At 39.6% G+C, this 23,668-nt stretch overlaps 1 protein-coding gene across 4 annotated transcripts in view; it reads right to left on the bottom strand.

Moving 5' to 3' along the window:
* Positions 1–23,668, bottom strand: part of Dnajc5b (DnaJ heat shock protein family (Hsp40) member C5 beta) — a 92,551-nt gene that overhangs the window by 6,152 nt on the left and 62,731 nt on the right. For all 4 annotated transcript variants that reach the window (XM_017591027.3, XM_063282353.1, XM_017591029.3 and 1 more), the window contains 2 exons: positions 18,256–18,469; positions 14,773–14,944 (listed from right to left, as the gene is read on the bottom strand). In XM_017591027.3, coding sequence (XP_017446516.1) covers positions 14,773–14,944; positions 18,256–18,469 — 386 coding nt within the window. The remainder of the gene's footprint in view (positions 1–14,772; positions 14,945–18,255; positions 18,470–23,668) is intronic.

The raw sequence follows: 23,668 nt of genomic DNA, 5'->3' as shown, positions 1-23,668 counted from the left end.
GAGCCAAGTGAACTAAAAGACACAGATACAGTACCCAAATTAACAAAACCAGAAATGAAAAGGGAGACATAACAGAAACTAAGGAATTAAAAACAATCATCAGATTTTATTATAAAAGCATATATTCAACAAAACTGAAAAATCTAGATGAAATCAATGATTTTCTAGACTGATACTATGAACCAACATTAAACCAAGATTAGGTAAACTACATAAACAGTCACATAACCCCTAAGAAAATATAAGCAGTCATTAAAAACCTTCCAACTTCCCAAAAATAGCCCAGGGCTAGATGGATTTAGTACAGAATTCTACCAGACCTTCAAAGAAGAGCTAATACTAACATTCCTCAAACTATTCCACAAAATATAAACTAGGTAATGCTACCTAGTTCATTCTATGAAGCCACAGTTACTCTGATATTTAAATCACACAAAGAACCAACAGAGAAAGTGAACCTCAGACCAATTTTGTTTATGAATATTGATGCAAAAGTACTCAATAAATTTCTTGCAAACAGAATCCCAGAACACATCAAAAATATTATTCACCACAATCAAGTAGGCTTCATCGCAGGGATGCAGGGATGGTTCAACATATGAAAATCTATCAACATAATCCACTATATAAACAAACTCAAAGAAAAAAGTCACATGTTCATTTCACTAAATGCTGAAAAAGCCTTTGATAAAATCCAACATCCCTTGATATTAAAAGTATTAAAGAGATCAGAAATTCATGGCACATACCTAAACATAATAAAAGCAATATACAACCAACCAATGGCCAACATCAAATTATATAAAGAGAAAAATAGAAGCAATCATACTAAAATCAGGGACAATACAAGGCTGCCCACTCTCTTCCTATCTATTCAACTTAGTACTTGAAGTTCTAGGTAGAGCAATTTGACAACAAAAGGAGATCATGGGAATAAAAATTGGAAAGGAAAAATTGAAGTTATCACTATTTGTGGATGATATGATAGTATACATAAGTTAACCCCAAAATTCTACCAGAGAACTCCTACAGCTGATAACTTCAGCAAAGTGGCTGGGTATAAAATTAACTCAAATCAGTAGCCTTCCTCTACTCAAAGGATAAACAGGATGATAGAGAAATTAGGGAAATGACATCCTTCACAATAGTCACAGATGATATAAAATATGTTGGGTGACTCTAACCAAGCAAGTAAAAGATCTGTATGACCAGAACTTCAAGTCTCTGAAGAAAGAAATCAAAGAAGACCTCAGAAGATGGAAGGAGCTCCCATGCTCATGGATTGGCAGGATTAACATAGTAAAGACGGCCATCTTAGCAAAAGCAATCTACAGATTCCCCATCAAAATTCTGACTCAATTCTTCACAGAGATAGAAAGAGCAATTCTCGAATTCATCTAGAATAACAAAAATCCCAGGATATTGAAAACTATTCTCAGCAATAAGAGAACTTTGGGGGAATCACCATCCCTGACTACAGCAGAACAATAGTGATTCAAAAAAGAAAAAAAGCTGTGCTTTTGTCTCTTATTTAGTTGACAATTATCTCCCTGTATTAAAACAGGAGCCAGTGGAATGTTCATTGCTCACCCTTTCCCCTATGTCCTGGCGACCACCAACCTGTTTTCTCCTTCTTGATTTCAGTTGTCCTGAATTGTATTACCTGTATTACCTGACTGGAATCACAGCACACTTGTTTTTTTATACCTAACTTTTTTTACTTAGCATCACATCCCCACGTTTCCACCCTACAAAGTATACTTGTGTTTCCCTCCAAGTCCCTGGGGTTCTCTCTTGGCTCCTTTCACTCAATCAGCGCAATTCCTGGCACTGGTGCTTCTCAGGAAGAATGTCAGGGCACTCCATCACCCCTGCTGATCATATTTCATTCTGATGGGTCGAGCCCTTCCTTGTATATACATCTTGGTTCCAGGCTCTTTGCAAATTCTGCCTTCATGAAGCTGCTTCACTAAGTCAGTGGTAAAATTGTTTTGTAGAGGTTCATACATACTATGACTCCAACTGCCTTGCCTGGCATGTGGAGCACCATTCGCTATCTTATCTGCAGGACAGACAGACAGATTTACCAAATATTTCTTGTATCAATTTTCATCCCTTCAAATATGTCCTGTTTCTACTTCTTGCTCTTATATGTTTCTGAATTAAATATGGCTTTGCTGGGGAAGCTGTAAAAACCTGAAACCCTGTCAATACCCCCTGTTCATGTCCCCAGGCTCTTTGTTTCTTCTTTGATAGATTTACTGTCCCTGCAAATTGCCTAGCTCTCTGTGTGTTTCTGTACTTAGTACTTTAAATATTAGATATAGAAAGATAATCTCAGTACACACACACACACACACACACACACACACACACACACACACACACTTCTTATTGAATCTCGGCAGCTAAACATTAAGGTGGACTTTGAGCTACCTCGCTTGTTAGGAATTGTTCTGGGGCGCTCATCCGTCCCACTACCCTGGCCTGGTGTCTTGATGCTCCGTGATGTCTTTGTATGAAGCATCACAGGTCTTAGTGATATTTTCCTTCCAATGTTCTTAGACATTGGTTCCTCCTTGTAGGGTGCAAAAAGAGGGAGGATGGATTCCCATCTCTCTTGGTCCCCTTTTCCTGGGTGGCAGATGTGCATTGAGCAGCAAGTATAATACATGTCTCTAGGTCTTGGCGGAAGACAGAGCCATATGGTTGTGAGTCTATTGGAATTCTGTCCAGGTGACTGGCAATAACAACTAAGCAATCAACATTTTTCTGTGCTCTGAATCATATTTTCGATCCAAGGTCAACACTATAAAACCTTCTCTCTCTTTAAATACTCTGCTCCACCTCTTTCCATAAAAAGGAAGCCATTAATCCACAAGAGATTGTTAGTGTTTACCTCAACGGTTTTGTTTGGATTTATTCTATTGGCTTCGGCATAGAAGAGAAGGAAAACCAAACTGAATTTAGCACTAGTCTTTTGATCTGCTTTCCCAGAGTGTTCAGAAATGACTCGCTGCAGTTTTCACTTTTATTCAAAATTCCACACAGTGGAGTTTGTAATGGGAACATGGGAGGATAGAGAAAATAATGTTTCATAGTGTTTCACTGGTGTGGTTTTATTGTTTCAAAGGCTAAGATTCACAAAAGTGCCAAACCGTCTCAAGGATAAACTCTTTAATGTTGACTGATTTCCGAGAGATTATACAATCCTCCCCATTCCAAACTGTGAGGGTACTTTTGAGAAAGACAGGAGAGCCCATTTGTGAGTTCTATAGCTGGCAGCAAAGACTGAAGGTAGCAACTGTTTGAACTGTCTGCCCTTCAGTTTTTTGAGCAATTTATTTAAGCATGTCAACATTGTTTAAAGAAATAAAAATAGAGCAGCAGCTCTCTGCTCCCAGACCCGGTGAGAGAGAGACCCAACCGCCTGGTCAGGTGGGCACTCCTGAGGCTGCAGAGCGGAAGAGACCACCAACACTGCTCACCCCTGCCCATATCCCTGGCCCAAGAGGAAACTGTATAAGGCCTCTGGGCTCCCGTGGGGGAGGGCCCAGGAGCGGCAGGACCCCTGCCTGAGACACCGCCGGAACCTGATAGAAACAGACCGGATAAACAGTTCTCTGCACCCAAATCCCGTGGGAGGGAGAGCTAAACCTTCAGAGAGGCAGACAAGCCTGGGAAACCAGAAGAGACTGCTCCCTGCACACACATCTCGGACACCAGAGGAAAAAGCCAAAGACCATCTGGAACCCTGGTGCACTGAAGCTCCCGGAAGGGGCGGCACAGGTCTTCCTGGTTGCTGCCGCTGCAGAGAGCCCGTGGGCAGCACCCCACGAGTGAACTTGAGCCTCAGGACCACAGGTAAGACCAAATTTTCTGCTGCAAGAAAGCTGCCTGGTGAACTCAAGACACAGGCCCACAGGAACAGCTGAAGACCTGTAGAGAGGAAAAACTACATGCCCGAAAGCAGAACACTCTGTCCCCATAACTGACTGAAAGAGAGGAAAACAGGTCTACAGCACTCCTGACACACAGGCTTATAGGACAGTCTAGCCACTGTCAGAAATAGCAGAACAAAGTAACACTAGAGATAATCTGATGGCGAGAGGCAAGCGCAGGAACCCAAGCAACAGAAACCAAGACTACATGGCACCATCGGAGCCCAATTCTCCCATCAAAACAAACATGGAATATCCAAACACACCAGAAAAGCAAGATCTAGTTCCAAAATCATTTTTGATCATGATGCTGGAGGACTTCAAGAAAGACATGAAGAACTCCCTTAGAGAACAAGTAGAAGCCTACAGAGAGGAATCGCAAAAATGCCTGAAAGAATTCCAGGAAAACACAATCAAACAGTTGAAGGAATTAAAAATGGAAATAGAAGCAATCAAGAAAGAACACATGGAAACAACCCTGGATATAGAAAACCAAAAGAAGAGACAAGGAGCTGTAGATACAAGCTTCACCAACAGAATACAAGAGATGGAAGAGAGAATCTCAGGAGCAGAAGATTCCATAGAAATCATTGACTCAACTGTCAAAGATAATGTAAAGGGGAAAAAGCTACTGGTCCAAAACATACAGGAAATCCAGGACTCAATGAGAAGATCAAACCTAAGGATAATAGGCATAGAAGAGAGTGAAGACTCCCAGCTCAAAGGACCAGTAAATATCTTCAACAAAATCATAGAAGAAAACTTCCCTAACCTAAAAAAAGAGATACCCATAGACATACAAGAAGCCTACAGAACTCCAAATAGATTGGACCAGAAAAGAAACACCTCCCGTCACATAATTGTCAAAACACCAAACGCACAAAATAAAGAAAGAATATTAAAAGCAGTAAGGGAAAAAGGTCAAGTAACATATAAAGGGAGACCTATCAGAATCACACCAGACTTCTCGCCAGAAACTATGAAGGCCAGAAGATCCTGGACTGATGTCATACAGACCCTAGAGAACACAAATGCCAGCCCAGGTTACTGTATCCAGCAAAACTCTCAATTAACATTGATGGAGAAACCAAGATATTCCATGACAAAACCAAATTTACACAATATCTTTTCACAAATCCAGCACTACAAAGATAATAAATGGTAAAGCCCAACATAAGGAGGCAAGCTATACCCTAGAAGAAGCAAGAAACTAATCGTCTTGGCAACAAAACAAAGAGAATGAAAGCACACAAACATAACCTCACATCCAAATATGAATATAGCAGGAAACAATAATCACTATTCCTTAATATCTCTCAATATCAATGGCCTCAACTCCCCAATAAAAAGACATAGATTAACAAACTGGATACGCAACGAGGACCCTGCATTCTGCTGCCTACAGGAAACACACCTCAGAGACAAAGACAGACACTACCTCAGAGTGAAAGGCTGGAAAACAACTTTCCAAGCAAATGGTCAGAAGAAGCAAGCTGGAGTAGCCATTCTAATATCAAATAAAGTCAATTTCCAACTAAAAGTCATCAAAAAAGATAAGGAAGGACACTTCATATTCATCAAAGGAAAAATCCACCAAGATGAACTCTCAATCCTAAATATCTATGCCCCAAATACAAGGGCACCTACATACATAAAAGAAACCTTACTAAAGCTCAAAACACACATTGCACCTCACACAATAATAGTGGGAGATTTCAACACCCGACTCTCATCAATGGACAGATCATGGAAACAGAAATTAAACAGTGATGTCGACAGACTAAGAGAAGTCATGAGCCAAATGGACTTAACGGATATTTATAGAACATTCTATCCTAAAGCAAAAGGATATACCTTCTTCTCAGCTCCTCATGGTACTTTCTCCAAAATTGACCATATACTTGGTCAAAAAACGGGCCTCAACAGGTACAGAAAGATAGAAATAATCCCATGCGTGCTATCGGACCACCACGGCCTAAAACTGGTCTTCAATAACAGTAAGGGAAGAATGCCCACATATAGGTGGAAATTGAACAATGCTCTACTCAATGATAACCTGGTCAAGGAAGAAATAAAGAAAGAAATTAAAAACTTTTTAGAATTCAATGAAAATGAAGATACAACATACCCAAACTTATGGGACACAATGAAAGCTGTGCTAAGAGGAAAACTCATAGCGCTGAGTGCCTGCAGAAAGAAACAGGAAAGAGCATATGTCAGCAGCTTGACAGCACACCTAAAAGCTCTAGAACAAAAAGAAGCAAATACACACAGGAGGAGTAGAAGGCAGGAAATAATCAAACTCAGAGCTGAAATCAACCAAGTAGAAACAAAAAGGACCATAGGAAGAATCAACAGAACCAAAAGTTGGTTCTTGGAGAAAATCAACAAGATAGATAAACCCTTAGCCAGACTAACAAGAGGACACAGAGAGTGCGTCCAAATTAACAAAATCAGAAATGAAAAGAAAGACATAACTACAGATTCAGAGGAAATTCAAAAAATCATCAGATCTTACTATAAAAACCTATATTCAACAAAATTTGAAAATCTTCAGGAAATGGACAATCTCCTAGACAGATACCAGGTATCGAAGTTAAATCAGGAATAGATAAACCAGTTAAACAACCCCATAACTCCTAAGGAAATAGAAGCAGTCATTAAAGGTCTCCCAACCAAAAAGAGCCCAGGTCCAGACGGGTTTAGTGCAGAATTCTATCAAACCTTCATAGAAGACCTCATACCAATATTATCCAAACTATTCCACAAAATTGAAACAGATGGAGCCCTACCGAATTCCTTCTACGAAGCCACAATTACTCTTATACCTAAACCACACAAAGACACAACAAAGAAAGAGAACTTCAGACCAATTTCCCTTATGAATATCGACGCAAAAATACTCAATAAAATTCTGGCAAACCGAATTCAAGAGCACATCAAAACAATCATCCACCATGATCAAGTAGGCTTCATCCCAGGCATGCAGGGATGGTTTAATATACGGAAAACCATCAACGTGATCCATTATATAAACAAACTGAAAGAACAGAACCACATGATCATTTCATTAGATGCTGAGAAAGCATTTGACAAAATTCAACACCCCTTCATGATAAAAGTCCTGGAAAGAATAGGAATTCAAGGCCCATACCTAAACATAGTAAAAGCCATATACAGCAAACCAGTTGCTAACATTAAACTAAATGGAGAGAAACTTGAAGCAATCCCACTAAAATCAGGGACTAGACAAGGCTGCCCACTCTCTCCCTACTTATTCAATATAGTTCTTGAAGTTCTAGCCAGAGCAATCAGACAACAAAAGGAGATCAAGGGGATACAGATCGGAAAAGAAGAGGTCAAAATATCACTATTTGCAGATGACATGATAGTATATTTAAGTGATCCCAAAAGTTCCACCAGAGAACTACTGAAGCTGATAAACAACTTCAGCAAAGTGGCTGGGTATAAAATTAGCTCAAATAAATCAGTTGCCTTAATCTATACAAAAGAGAAACAAGCCGAGAAAGAAATTAGGGAAACGACACCCTTCATAATAGACCCAAATAATATAAAGTACCTCGGTGTGACTTTAACCAAGCAAGTAAAAGATCTGTACAATAAGAACTTCAAGACACTGAGGAAAGAAATTGAAGAAGACCTCAGAAGATGGAAAGATCTCCCATGCTCATGGATTGGCAGGATTAATATAGTAAAAATGGCCATTTTACCAAAAGCAATCTACAGATTCAATGCAATCCCCATCAAAATACCAATCCAATTCTTCAAAGAGTTAGACAGAACAATTTGCAAATTCATCTGGAATAACAAAAAACCCAGGATATCTAAAGCTATCCTCAACAATAAAAGGACTTCAGGGGGAATCACTATCCCTGAACTCAAGCAGTATTACAGAGCAATAGTGATAAAAACTGCATGGTATTGGTACAGAGACAGACAGATAGACCAATGGAATAGAATTGAAGACCCAGAAATGAACCCACACACCTATGGTCACTTGATTTTTGACAAAGGAGCCAAAACCATCCAATGGAAAAAAGATAGCATTTTCAGCAAATGGTGCTGGTTCAACTGGAGGGCAACATGTAGAAGAATGCAGATCGATCCATGCTTATCACCCTGTACAAAGCTTAAGTCCAAGTGGATCAAGGACCTCCACATCAAACCAGACACACTCAAACTAATAGAAGAAAAACTAGGGAAGCATCTGGAACACATGGGCACTGGAAAAAAATTCCTGAACAAAACACCAATGGCTTATGCTCTAAGATCAAGAATCGACAAATGGGATCTCATAAAACTGCATAGCTTCTGTAAGGCAAAGGACACTGTGGTTAGGACAAAACGGCAACCAACAGATTGGGAAAAGATCTTTACCAATCCTACAACAGATAGAGGCCTTATATCCAAAATATACAAAGAACTCAAGAAGTTAGACCGCAGGGAGACAAATAACCCTATTAAAAAATGGGGTTCAGAGCTAAACAAAGAATTCACAGCTGAAGAATGCCGAATGGCTGAGAAATACCTAAAGAAATGTTCAACATCTTTAGTCATAAGGGAAATGCAAATCAAAACAACGCTGAGATTTCACCTCACACCAGTGAGAATGGCTAAGATCAAAAACTCAGGTGACAGCAGATGCTGGCGAGGATGTGGAGAAAGAGGAACACTCCTCCATTGTTGGTGGGATTGCAGACTGGTAAAACCATTCTGGAAATCAGTCTGGAGGTTCCTCAGAAAATTGGACATTGAACTGCCTGAGGATCCAGCTATACCTCTCTTGGGCATATACCCAAAAGATGCCTCAACATATAAAAGAGACACGTGTTCCACTATGTTCATCGCAGCCTTATTTATAATAGCCAGAAGCTGGAAAGAACCCAGATGCCCTTCAACAGAGGAATGGATACAGAAAATGTGATACATCTACACAATGGAATATTACTCAGCTATCAAAAACAACGAGTTTATGAAATTCGTAGGAAAATGATTGGAACTGGAAAATATCATCCTGAGTGAGCTAACCCAATCACAGAAAGACATACATGGTATGCACTCATTGATAAGTGGCTATTAGCCCAAATGCTTGAATTACCCTAGATCCCTAGAACAAACGAAACTCAAGACGGATGATCAAAATGTGAATGCTTCACTCCTTCGTTAAATGAGGAAAAAGAATACCCTTGGCAGGGAAGGGAGAGGCAAAGATTAAAACAGAGACTGAAGGAACACCCATTCAGAGCCTGCCCCACATGTGGCCCATACATATACAGCCACCCAATTAGACAAGATGGATGAAGCAAAGAAGTGCAGACCGACAGGAGCCGGATGTAGATCGCTCCTGAGAGACACAGCCAGAATACAGCAAATACAGAGGCGAATTCCAGCAGCAAACCACTGAACTGAGAATAGGTCCCCTGTTGAAGGAATCAGAGAAAGAACTGGAAGAGCTTGAAGGGGCTCGAGACCCCAAAAGTACAACAATGCCAAGCAACCAGAGCTTCCAGGGACTAAGCCACTACCTAAAGACTATACATGGACTGACCCTGGACTCTGACCTCATAGGTAGCAATGAATATCCTAGTAAGAGCACCAGTGGAAGGGGAAGCCCTGGGTCCTGCTAAGACTGAACCCCCAGTGAACTAGTCTATGGGGGGAGGGCGGCAATGGGGGGAGGGTTGGGAGGGGAACACCCATAAGGAAGGGGAGGGGGGAGGGGGATGTTTGCCCGGAAACCGGGAAAGGGAATAACACTCGAAATGTATATAAGAAATACTCAAGTTAATAAAAAAAAGAAATAAAAAAAAAAGAAATAAAAATAACCCAAGCAACTCTCTCCCTTCTGCTAGCAAATCCCACCCAGTACCACCACATGTGAACAGACTTGTATCATGTTTACAACTCCAGAGACTGTATCAATGCAACAGCAGCAAACAGCAGAAGAAGTTGAAGTACATGCACAGTAAACATGGGCAAAGACAGAGCTTCACAAAGAAATCAGACTTGTGATGCTGCTAGTTTGTAGTGTGCAGTTTTGTCTACACCAATTTGAATTCCTGGCAAGTAGCATGCGCACACCTGCCAAGCTTTCTCACATCCGCTATTAACACACACACACACACACACACACACACACACACACACACACACACACACACACACACCAGTTAATCTTGAAATGCTTTGACTACTCATTGACTGGGCCCTCCCAATTCTTCCCCTGCTACTCCAGGTCCAGTCAGGGACTTAGCCAGAGGCCACTTACCCAGAAACTCACATTGCTGGTTGGCTTTTCTCCTCCACTACTGTGGTCCCTTCTTCTCTTCCCCAGCCTTCTGATTCTCTCTGTGTGTCCCACCCACACAACTCTCAGTGTTCTGCCCCATGCTCAGCCATTTGCTACTGGCATCTTTATTCATAGAGCAAAAATATAATTGGGGACAATGACCTTCAGTGTCAGTAAACACGGATTCCGGGGCAAAGCATCAGAACCCCCTCTACACTAGTCAAAGTCAGCAAACTTGTTGTTTAAAAGATGAGTCAATTAGTAAAAAGAATTTGATGTTTCAAATATAGATTTTTAAAAATTAAGAAATATAGCATTTTATAATTTGTTTTTAAATTGAAATTTGAAATGGTTGATTACTGAATTCAATGGGAAGTATACTTTTCTAGTTAACTCCTATTCTTTTCCTTTTCTGCAGTTGCTTTTAACTGTTTGAGCATTTCATACATGCATATAATGTGTTTTAATCAGATCCAGCATTCCCTTCCCTCCAATCTCTCCCCAACCCGCCTTTCCCTCCTGACTTCACGTGTGCCTCTCTTTCTCTCAACCCATGGAGGGCATGTGAGACTCTTACGTGGATATGGATATAAGCACACCTTCTGGAGCAGTGAGTCTCAACCTGTTGGTCTTTACCTACTTGGAACTGAACAACCCTTTCACAGGGGTTGCCTAAGACCATCAGAAAACACAGATATTTATTTTATGATTTATAACAGTAGCAAAATTAGAGTTAGGAAGCAGCAGCATGAAAAATTTTATTGTTGGGTGACCCAACATGAACTGTAAAGAGTTACAACATTGAAAAGCTTGGGAACGACTGTTCTAGAGTATGATCCAACCTCCCCAAGGCCCACGGATCATTGAAAAGAGGTTGGAAAGATTCTGACAGTCAGCAGTAGTGGAGTTTGTAGGGAAACAATATTTTCCAGACATGACAGACCTATCTGAGTTCAGGAAGCCACAGTGTATTTATAAGACCATGACTGAGCCAACCATGGGGAATGCGGAAATAAAGTCCCAACTCTTGTTAACTTCTGTTGTCTCTTTGGTTGGTATAGTAAGATATAAGAGGGAAAAGTTCACCAGTTGTTAGCTTTCATTCTGGATGGAAAATATCCTCATATTAGATTTATTATATTTCATATTTCATCATTTCTGAATAAAGAAGTAACAGGAGAAAGAAATGCCGCCTTTCATTAAAATTACTATTTATGAACAAAAGAATAAATTTCCAGCTATAATTTTCATTTATGGGTCAAATTTTCAAGCACAAGATAATCAGAAATATATGTACTTAGATGAGTAGTTACTATAAACCGCCAGTTCCCATATTAATCCACACACTGTTCTATTACACCTCAATTAGCTCTCCCTTCTTTCCCCTTCCTAGGAAATTTATTCAGTACCACCCTCATTCAGACCACAAACTGAAAGTGCAGTCCCCAGAGTCTGTTCTTTCCTCCTTACCAGTCTTATTTGCATTACAATTGTCAGTAAGTTACATGTGTCTCTGAATTAGTGGAATATAAATGTCAGCCTAACTATTGCAACTGACCACAAATGAAGCATAGAGTCTCACAATCAGATAGTATGTGAGCAATGGTGGTTCCAGTGCACTGTTAATGAGACTTAGGTCATAGAGACCCTTACCAATACAGAACCTTCTAAGAGTTCATTTGCATAGACCTGAAACAAAAGTCATTTTTATCAGAACCAGAAAAAGCACTGTCTCTTTCCACATTGACCTTTTTCATGATATCTCTTTCTGACAATGGATCCAAAAAATTTTATTAAGAGATTTGGTTAAAGAGAAACGCCATTGAAGATAAGTTTTGTTTAAGTTCAATGGAACTTAATTTTTTGGTTTGCAGCAAGTTGGTGGCTAGCTACCATACAGGTATAGGAATGGATTAAAGAATACTCCTACAAAAAACATACTCCTACAGCTCCCTATGCCAGGCCATGTGCTGGGAGGACATTAAAATCCATGTCAGAGACTGTGACACATCATCTAAATGTGTCCTCTGGGCTCTAAGCCCAGGAGGATCAGGTGTTGTGACATCAACATGGCCTGACATGTACAGAGTAAAATAGTTGCCTGTGGAAAATTCTGCCAAATCTTACACCTTACATGTATTAAATAACTTACATAGGTTTCCCAAATTTGACAATAATCTCTAGTCACATACAATACTGTCAACATGAGCTGTAAAGTTAGAAGAAACTATTCTCATTAATACTAATACTAATACTACTACTACTAATAATAAAAGTTTTTGTTGAATACAGTAGAGGCAAGGAGGAGTTTTATATTTTCTACAGAAAATGATATAGTAAATTTATGTTACATGGATATGCAACCAAGGAATATGCAACCAAAGGATAACACCCCAGACAAACTAGGTGGTCAAATGATTGATTCACCCCCATCCCCAAGTTTTGTGATATACCTATGACATATTTGTCCACTTTTAACTCATTAATTTGCTATGATTACTTTTATTTCAAGCAAATACTGGGGTTCAGAACTATGTGTTGTTCTTGTAAAGAGGCTAGCCCAGATTGCATAAATTTCAAGGATCATAAAACCTGGGTCACCTTAGCATAAAATCTTTAAAATGTTTATAAATAAGAAAAAGCTGTTTCTTTGTGTTACAGATTCTTTAACAGTGGTATAAGATTACCGATCTGACCTCTGCAATGGAGTTGGTAGTTCTGGACGTCAGAACAGCCAGAGGAGCACAGACCCATCACCAATCACCCAGCAGGGAGTAGCTCTGGGGAGAATCTGGCACTTAGTCTAAGTTTCTGTTCCAGAAAAGAGATCTTCCACCAAGGTCTACTGTAATGACCTGGTGCAACTTTTATCCAACTTAAAGGAAGAAGGGCAGCGAGGCTCTTCACGTTAAGTGTGGATGCAGGACCTAGGAGACCTGGGTTCCATCTCTCTCCTCATATGAACTGACGTTTCTGTCTTACTTAAGGCCAGTGTTCTGGTTTTTCGGGTAAGTTACACACAGAGAAATATGAGTGGTAGTCACAGAATGAAGTGTGCCATTTTCTTCTTTATTCTTAAGCACCTCCTTCACAAATCTTATGAGACTGTGCCCAGGAATGGTTACTCGTGAGCAAGTTATGGTGCAGACATCCACCTTTGCCTAATGAGAAGGCCTTTCCTTATAATTAGTGCTGCTTAACTCGTGTGTTAATGATATTATTTGCCTGTTCCTTCTGTATGCCTTCATTAAAATATTCGATATTTATTACTTTCTATACAAAATAATGCAAAGGAAATGCACAATACTTTCAAGGTACAATAATTTCACCATTATCCTGCAGTTTGGTTCCAATATCAGTAATAAGGTATGTCCAGAAATACTTCTAGTTGCTAGGTAACCATGCCCATAGCAAGACATTACAGTTTGTAGAAAGGGGGGAAAACAATAAAACAAAACAAAGTAAAACATCTGCCTTCTCTGATCTCCCAATTCTGAGAATCTGGAATTCAGTACTAGTCACATGATTAAACACACCCTTTTGCTGGAATCTGAATGGTTCATTCACACGAGATATTATTAGGTTCACATCTGATAGAAATAAAAGGCATACAGAAGCCTTTACATAATTCTTGGTGCTGTTTGAGTATGACCAGAGAACAAGAGAATAACACCGCCCTGATTCCCATAGTCTTTTAGCTGTTTGATGGGGAGTTGGGAGTGGGATTAGTGATAAAGTCTGAAACCCAAGGTAATAATGTACTCCACAGGAGAAAAGGACAGTGAGAATTGTTTCTAATACCAGGATAATGGCAGGTGTGATCCCGGTTTGTTTAAACAAAGACATTGTCTAAAGATCATAAACTATCTCTGGTAGTTTGAACTCTGAGAATTTTGGTTTTACATTTTTTCTTTTTTATTTCTGGGTAGAATAAGCTTGAAGAATGAAGCAATGTAACACAGAGATGTGTGCACCCAGATGGACAGGCAGAAGTGGCTGGACGAGCAATTTGTCCTCCATGCTGCTTTATGGCTGTCTTTAAGTGTGCATGTGGGCCAAGAAGCTACAGAGGAAGGCTCCACTCCCTGCTCCACTCCCAATCATCACACAATAATACAAAGGAAGAAAAGCCACAGTTGGCTGTCAGCCTCTTGTAATTCAATGGAGATCTCTAAGACTGGAGTGTATCTTCTGGGAGAAACTTCTACCTTGGCTCTCTGTCCCTTGGCACTCTTAACTTCCCTGAAGCCAGAGCCCATTTCTCTTATAAAGAGATAGCAAACTCTGTCATAATGATATTTAACATTATCATGGGCATTTCATAATTTCTCTCTATTAATGTTAAATCTCGACTTTATGTTTAGTCAAGATAAGTGCCCTTTGCCTTCTCCCAAACTGCCCACCAAAGCTGGTAGTCTGGAGGAGAGGCTGGCTCTGTGTGGTTATCATTTTACTTTGGTAAGACCTGGTACCTAGCTAGAGGTAATGATGCCTAGTACCTTTACCCTCATCTCACCCTACCTTTCTCCATATCAGTTCTGATCTGCTCCTCGAGGTCCTCTGGTGACACATAGAACTCCTCTTCTGGTGTCGATGTCTTGGGCCGACAATGTCCACAACAACAATTGCAGCAGCAGCATAGGCAGCAGCAAAAATAGCAGCCGGTCAAGAGGCCAATGATGATGAACAGGGTCTAGGATAAACAGAGGCCAAGTGAAGTCTGAGTCACTGGCATGTGGGTTGGGAGGGCAAAATGGCCCCAGACATAAAGTTGTAACTACATACTTCAGAGGAGTATGCCCCCGCATGCCACATGCTCACTCCTATCCTTACCCCCATGTAAATTGTCTCTTAAAATTTTTTGAAATAACTTTTTCTCATAAATATTTGTAAATTATTTACAAATCTAGATCTAGATGAAATAACGAGTAACACAATTTGGAATATTCTTTTTCTTAGGCTATTTTGAGTGCTACAAACAAAGAACCAGACCAGCACTGGATAGGATGTTTGCTAGTCAAGTGAGCTCACCATGCCTACTTGTTCAATGAAAGTAAATTCTCACCCCACAGAAGAGCTGCCTTCCCTGCCACATGTAAGTACCTGTTAGTAATCTGGTATTGTGCAATCTCTCCAAAAGATCCCTATATCTTCCCTCTCTTCTCTATCTGAGTCAGAGAGCTTTGCAGATCCTGTTCCTATCTCTGGTGTGGACCCTTCATTGGCCCTCCTCTTGGCCATTCTGCCTCTGATCCTGCTGGTGTGAACTATATGCAACCCTTGTTTCCCTGAGCATATGCAGCACGCCTACTGCCAACTTTCTCAGCACTAGCACAACCCTGTTCCTGCCATACAGCTTGACTCTTCATGTGGATTTGCATGGACAAACATCCCTGACGATTGTTCAGTTTATACCCACCTGTTGTCTAAGATCACCTCAAAAAACACCTTTATGTCGTCTTTCCTGTTCCCATTCCAAAATGGCTGCCTATCCTTTGTATCCTAACTGTATGCCATACCAACTAAGATCTCTAATCCCTTCTTGCTGACAGTATAGAGCACAGATTGCTTGACAGGGTCTCTTATAGGCTACAATCATTAGTCATCCTCTACCCCATGTCCCTGGGGGATTAGTACCTGACATGTTGCAGACATCTAGTTCCTACTGAATTTATGAGTGTACAAAATAATAGGCAAACAAATGGTTTGTTCCTCCCAGGAAATGGTACCAAGATTACCCTATAAGCACAAATGACTCGTTCATTAAACAGAAAACATTTTCTCTTGACTTCCCCAATCTGAAATTCCAAGAAATCAATATTTTGGCAACTGAACAAAATCAAATTTATTATAATAAATGAAGTTTGTACATCTTAAAATTTAATGCAGACTTTATATAGTCAGTGACTAGGTGTGGGACAATGGATAAAGATCACATGTGTATGTATACACTTTTTCAGTGACCTAAGAAGAAGTCAGGCTTGACACCCTCCCCTTGCCTCCCCTCCTTGTCAAGATGTCATCTACTCATTCTGACTCCAGGAATGGGGATGGAGTTTCAGGATGACTTACAGTGGAGGACCTTTGGTTACACCCACTTATGGTCTCTTTGCTATATGTGTGTTGTATGATTTCATCATTTTAGGAAAATTTAAAACTCCCACTTGCCTCTAAGCCTTCCCTGTGCACATTTCCCAGCCGTGGCCCTCAAAGACCTCAGCTCTTCTTCGTCTATATTTACCTACTTTCTTTGAACTGTACAACTGCCATATTGTTTTCTGAAAATCTCCTTTTCATCCCCATTTTGTTTCTTTCTCCAAAGAAATCCCTTTTTGAAAAAAAAAACTTACTTTGTCCTTACCATATATGCTACAGTAATATTAGTAACTATTAGTTCCAAGCAGGTACTTGTATTTTTAATGTACTTTTTGATGGTACATTGTTTCATTTATACAGAACATATTTAATGCCACTTAGGTGAGCACTATGCACCTGAGCGTTCCTACAGCAGAAAAGGAACATATACTTCTTTGTAAGGAATATGCCTGTAATTGCTATGTGTTGTATCTCTTTGCTACTGTGTGAATGAGGCTTGTCTACAGGAATTTTGATCAGTTTCTTCAGCTTCCTGAACAAGAAAATGTATTCTCATCTTTAGACAAACTACAATATCAGTTAAACAGGTATGATTATCTGGACGGCAGATGTTTCTTCTCAAGGGAATAGTGTCATATCTGGAAGGCAGATTCCCATGCAACTCCACAAAAGCCCACTTTGTTGTGTGAATGCTAGTTTTCCCTCATTGATTCCATGGTCAGAATGTACCTTCTTGCCACATAGTCAAAATTCACTCAGCACCATCTCTTTCTCCCAAGTTTTCCACAAAGAAAGGTGAGTGGGTATCTAAGATAGTTAGAAGAAGACAAGTGGGGATTTGTGATTCAGACTGTCTCTCTATGCTTAGCTATGAAAGTATATCCTCTTGCCTATCAAATTCTTCAATAAAGGGAGGTTAAGTGGGAAAAAACAGCAATCAAAGTTCTACTCAATATGAATCTTGCCTTTTCTAAAGAGGATGTATTTCTCTTAACTTAGTATTTACCACAACTTACATGATTGTCAACTGCCCACAAAATATATTAATGGAATACACATCTGTTCAATATGTAATATACATTACATACAAATGTGTATATTACATATATACTATGCATATGTACTATTACATATGCATATACATACAATATACATATTGTAATATGCATAGAATTCTATATTACAATAGTATAGAACAATGTACTATATGTAAAACTATTGCTTTTATCAGAAAGAACATTAAAATTTATAAAAATATAAAACCACCACGAAATGTACATATATTATGGATTTCTAGGAAAAGAAACAGAATTACCATTACAATTCTGATTTGCTAAGTCTTTAAACATATTGTCTTTTTCTTAACCAGGTAGCTATCAATCTCTTGTCTTGTCAGAACTGCTTAATTCTCACCTTTCCCTCATTTTCTTCTCTGTCACCACAAGGCAGGCTCCAGCTGAGCCTGTAACATAATTACCACTCATTCTCCCAGGTATTGCCTTTGCTGAGGTAGCCTATGCTATAGATAGTAAAGTACATGGCTAAATTTGTCTTATAATAATTTATTAAATAGTTGTCACACTAATAAATTATTTTTGGTTTTGAGAAATGAGTCAGTTCTTAATTAGTCACCACGGGGGGAAGAAGGGAGCAGTCAGAATTAACCTGAAGCTCCATACTCAAATATTATTAATGTCTAGAAGTCTGTTAAGTCATGTTGAATTTCATAATAAATTAATGGGCTAAAGGAAAATGGTCTTCAAATAACAGCTTTCAGTGGAAGTGATGTCTCATTTTATTTACAAGAGTTTAATAGAAGGAAAGTTGGTCTTTGAGATAAGGTCTAACAGGATGAATAATACCATGATTTTCCAGGAAATTGCTTTTGAGGAAAAAAAAGTGATTTACCTTTGCCCACCAGCTTGACAGCATGAAGTATGTGTTAACGTTTTCATCTCCAAATTGCTCGGCCACGTAGAGTCCCAATGATCCATACTTGTCGTATATGTTTCTCTTTGAGTTGTCAGTGAGGATTGTGTGGGCATTGTTGATTTCTTTAAACTTCTCAGCAGCAGATGGATCATCTGGATTCTTGTCCGGATGGTGTCGCAGGGCTAATTTTCTTTTACAAATTAAAAGCAAGGAGAAAAGTCTATCAAAAATTACAACAATATTTTATAAAGTCAGTATTCACTTGTACATCCTTTATTTGTATACATTCAATGGATGGTACGTTTCCTAAAAATATAAGTTCTCATTAAATGATGCCATTTGGTCCCAATGTGAAGAATTATATTGTTTCTTCCTCCACATCCTCAAAGGAATTCTCACTAAGGGAATACAGGTTGTAACTGACATATCCTACTATTGGCACATGAATATGATTGTAGTCTTTCCCAAGACATGGAGCTATTTATGAAATCTAGTTTACACTAAAATTCCATTTAGAACCTCTAAAGCTACCTAGAATGGCAGAACTTCTTGTTACATGTTCTCAAAGTTAAAGTATAAAAAATACTCTTAAATTTATCCTATCATGAGCAAACATTAGGGTTACTTCATAGTCCCCTGCATGTCCTTTATGTTTCCAAATGAATTCACATTTCATTTGCTTCCAAGTATGCATTTGACTTCTTTCCACAGGGCTCTTTCTACTTCCAATAGTCTGCAATCTACAATTGTGGATATAAGGCATGCCTTCCTTTCCATGGGGAGTGTAAAGCTCATCCTGAGGGTATCATCTGTGTTCTGTGTTGGGTGAGATGTCTTGGATTGCTCTTAAGTGTACTCAGCTATAAAAAGCAACCTGTGTAGTGGATTTCATGAGTCAGCCATGCAGCCTCCTAGCCAGTAACCATTTCTCTCACTTCCCTCAAGAAACAATTCAAATGAATAAAGCCATGTTCAAAATTGAGCCTTCACTTTCTTTTACTTAAAAAAAGTCAATTGTATGACTCTCAGTTAAAATCCCACATTACTGTTCTCCCTTCTGAGGCCATTCTGGATGTGCATAGGCACTGTACTGATTCAAACAGAATGTGTCACTACATTGTTGTAATAAAAGCCTATATGCAAAACAGAAGAGCATCATATATCTTTAAAGCCAACTTGTAAAGCTAACTGAAAAAAAATCATACCTATTAAAGTACTCAATAAAATAGTTGCAAATTGAAGCTAAATACACATCAAAACCATCATGACCAAGTAGCCTTCATTCCAGAGATTCAGAAATAGATTAACATATGAAAACCTGTCAATGTAATCCACCTTGTAAAGAAACTGAAAGAAAAAAATGATAATCTCAGATACAGAAAAAGCCTTGAACAGAATTGTGATGGTGTGTATATGCTGAGCCCAGGGATTGGCATTATTTGAAGGTGTGACCCTGTTGGAGTAGGCGTGTCACTGTGGGTGTGGGCTTCAAGACCCTCATCCTAGATGCCTGGAAGCTAGTATGTAGAACTCTCACTCCTTCTGTACCACACCTTCCTGGATGCTGCCCTGATCCCACCTTGACTATAATGAACCTCTAAACCTGTAAGCCAGCCTCAATTAAATGTTGTCCTTATAAGACTTGCCTTGGTCATGGTCTCTGTTCACAGCAGTAAACCTAACTAAGACAAAAATCTAACAGTCCTTTATGATAAAAGTTGGGGAGAGCTCAGGGATAAAAAGGACGTACCTAAATATAATAATGGCAGGATACAGCAAGCTGACATCCAACATTATATTAAATTAAAAAAAACAAAAAACAAAAAAAAATCCACTAAAACTAGGGACAAGACTGTCCACTCTATCCAAATCTCTTCAATATAATATGTTTAAGTTTTAGCCAGAACAATAAAAAAAAACTAAAGGAGACGTCAGAGATACAAATTGGAGAGAAAAAAATCAAAGTTTCACTATTTGCAGATGATATGATAGTATACATAATCAACCCCAGACATTCTATCAAGGAGCTCCTGCAACTGATAAACACTCTCAGTAGCCCCTCTATACACAAAAGATAAATAGGCTCAGAAAGAAACCAGAAAAACAACACCTTTCAGAATAACTTCATGTAACATATCTTGGTATAACTCTAACCAAACAAGTGAAAAACATGTATGACAAGAACTTCAAGTCTTTTGAAGAAAGAAATTGAAAAAAGATATCAGAAGATGGAAAGATCTCTCTTGCTCATGGATAGGCAGGATTAAATAGTGAAAATGGTCATCTTACCAAAAGCAATCTACAGATTCAGTACTTCCCCATCAAAATTCCAACACACTTCTTTACAGACCTTGAAAGAACAATACGCAACTTCACATGGAAAAACAAGAAACTCAACTAAAACAATTCTGTACTTTAAAAGTACTTCTGGAAGTATTACCCTCCCCAAGCGTAAGCTTCACTACAGAGTAACAGTAATAAAAACTGCATGATACTGACATAACAATAAGCAAGTTGATCAATGGAATCAAATTAAAGAAACAGAAATAAATCCACATGTCTATGGACATTGATTTTTTACCAAAAACAAAAAGCAAAAAATATACAATTAAAGAAGAAAGCATCTTCAACAAATGGTGCTGGTCTAACTGGATGTCTGCATAAGATCCATATTCATCACTGCACAAAATTCAAGTCCAAGTGGATAACAAACCTCAACATAAAACCAGATACACTAAACCTGAGAGACAAGAAAGTGGAAAACGACCTTGAGTACAGCACAGGAGACAATTTCCTACACAGAACACAAATCATGTAGGCGCTAAGATTCAAATCTAATGAATGAGACCTCATGAAACTGAAAAGCTTCTGTAAAGCAAAGAACACCTTCAAAGAGACAAAACAGCGGCTGACAGATTAGGAAAAGATCTTCATCCGCCCCACATCTGACAGAGGGCTGATATCCAAAATATATGAAGAACTTAAGAATCTAGACTTCAAAAAACCAAAAACAAACAAACAAAAAAAAAACCCAAATGACCCTACTAAAAAGTGGGGTACAGAGATAGACAGAGGACTGTCAACAGTGAAATCTGAGATGGCCAGGAAGCATTTGAAGAAATGTTCAACATCATCATGTTGTCGTCATCAGGGAACTACAAATCAAAACAACTCAGGTTCCATCATATAACTGTCACATGGCTAAAATCAAAACAGAAGTGACAGATGATGCTATCGAGCATGGGATGTGGAGCAAGAGCAATTCTCCTCCATTACTGCTGAGACTGAAAACTTGTACAGTCACTTTGGAAATCTATACAGTAGTTTTGCAAAAAAAAAAAAAAAAAAAAAAAAAAAACAAAACTGGGAATAGTTCTACCTCAGGACCCAGTGATACCTGGGCATATAGTCAAATGACACTTCATCATACCACAAGGACGCTTGCTCAGCTATTCTTGTAGCAGCTTTTTACGTAATAGCCAAAAACTGGAAATGACTTAGACATCCCTCAATAGAAGAATGAATAAAGAAAATGTGGTACATTTACACAATGTTAATTATATTTACATGTTAATTTACAGCTGTTAAAAACAATGAGATAGAACAATGGATAGAACTAGAAAAAAAATCATCCTGAGTAAGGTAACCTAGACCCAGACAGACAAACATGGTTTGTACTCGTAAGTGGATATTAATGAAAAGTAAAGGACAACCATTTTACAATCCCAAAACCAGAGAAACTGAGTAAAAGAGAGGGCTCAAGGGAGCACACATGAATATCACTGTGGAGAAATAGAATAGACATCTCAGGAGGTGGCTGGCAGGAGGGGTCTACATGGAGTGGGGTAGAGATGGGAACACGAAGGATCAGGTGGGGGAAGGATGAGGGGGTTAAACAACTGGAATTGGGGTGGTGGTGATAAGCTAGAAATCTAATACAATGGTAACCCCCAGGAATCAATGACGGTGACCCTAGCTAAGACTCCTAGCAGTGGGGGATATGGAGCCTGAACTGGCCATCTCTTGTAACCAGGCAAGACTTCCAGTGGAGATGAAGGACCTTAGAGGCTTTCACCAGTCTTAACCCACCTGCCTCAGGTCAAGGCTAGGCCAAGTTCCATTCTCCACCCACAGTTCTCGGAATGTACTGGCTGATAGTCACCTGACCCTCTGGAAAGTCCCAGATAGAGTTCAAATGCATGTCATGATCTGCCCATGCTTGCTAGCCAATAGATTTAAAGATCAGTATGCTGGGGTGGGGGGAGAGAAAAAAAGATCAATATGCTTAGCCAATAAGTTTGAACTGTAACCTTGCTGATATAACCTCTGCCCCTAAAAAGTGTAAAAACTGCTTGTAATAGCCATTTGGGGTCACGTTCTAGTCACTTGATTCAAGGGACTAATTGAGGGTCAATCCCGATGCACCAGAAAATAAACCTCTTGCTTTTCCATCAGTCTGTGTCTCAGCGTCTCACTTGGGGGCTTCTCAAAGTAACTTCCCCTAACTGAGGGCTGGGGGTCTTACAGAGATATTGGGTCACCAGCCTAGTCACAAAACCTTTGGCCTACAACTTGCTGGGGTAAATGTAGAGCAGAGACTGTGGGAGTGGCCAACCAATAACTGGTCCATCTTGAGACCTATGCCCAGGTGAGGGAGCCCACACCTGACACTGGCTGGATGGCCAGGAACCAGAGTCTGGAAGCCCAGAGACCTTGGATAGAACTAATCACTATTGAAAAAATAATCAATGAAATGATTCCCAATGATGTTCTGCTATATTCATAGTTTGGTACCTAGCCCAATTGTTATCAGAGAGGTGTCAGCCAGCAACTCTTAAAAACAGATGAAGAGACCCACAACCAAACAGAGCTTGGAGAATCCTATGGAAGATGAGGAGGAAAGATTGTAGAAGCCCAAGGGGTCAAGGACTCCACAAGAAAACCCACAGAATCATCTAACCTGGGCTCATATGTGGCTCAGAGAGACTGAACCACCAATCAGGGAGCCTGTATATGACCTAGGGCCTCTGCACATATATTACAGTTGTGTAGCTTGGTCTTCTTGTAGGACTTTTAACAGTGGGGGAAGGAGCTGTCTTTGACAGCTTTTAGGACCCTTTCCTTCTGTTGAGTAGCCTTGTCTGACCATAAGAGAGAGAGGATAACTAGTCTTACTGCAATGTGATATGCCAGGGCTGGTTGCCACCCATGGGAGGCCTACCCTATTTTTAAGGGTAATGGAGGAGGAGTAGTGGTGGGACATGGGGGGCAGGGGAGAGCAGAAGGAGAGGGGAGGGACAGGGAGCAAACACCCAACTTAGCACAAGAGAACATGTCCTTTGCTAAACCCATTTCAGGATTCTGACCTCTGAAACTGAGGACTGCACCT

This window comes from Rattus norvegicus, chromosome 2 (genome assembly GCF_036323735.1).
Source record: "Rattus norvegicus strain BN/NHsdMcwi chromosome 2, GRCr8, whole genome shotgun sequence".
Classification (NCBI taxonomy): domain Eukaryota; kingdom Metazoa; phylum Chordata; class Mammalia; order Rodentia; family Muridae; genus Rattus; species Rattus norvegicus.
Note: the sequence above shows the minus strand (reverse complement) of the source record. Positions and strands in the feature narration are given on the sequence as shown.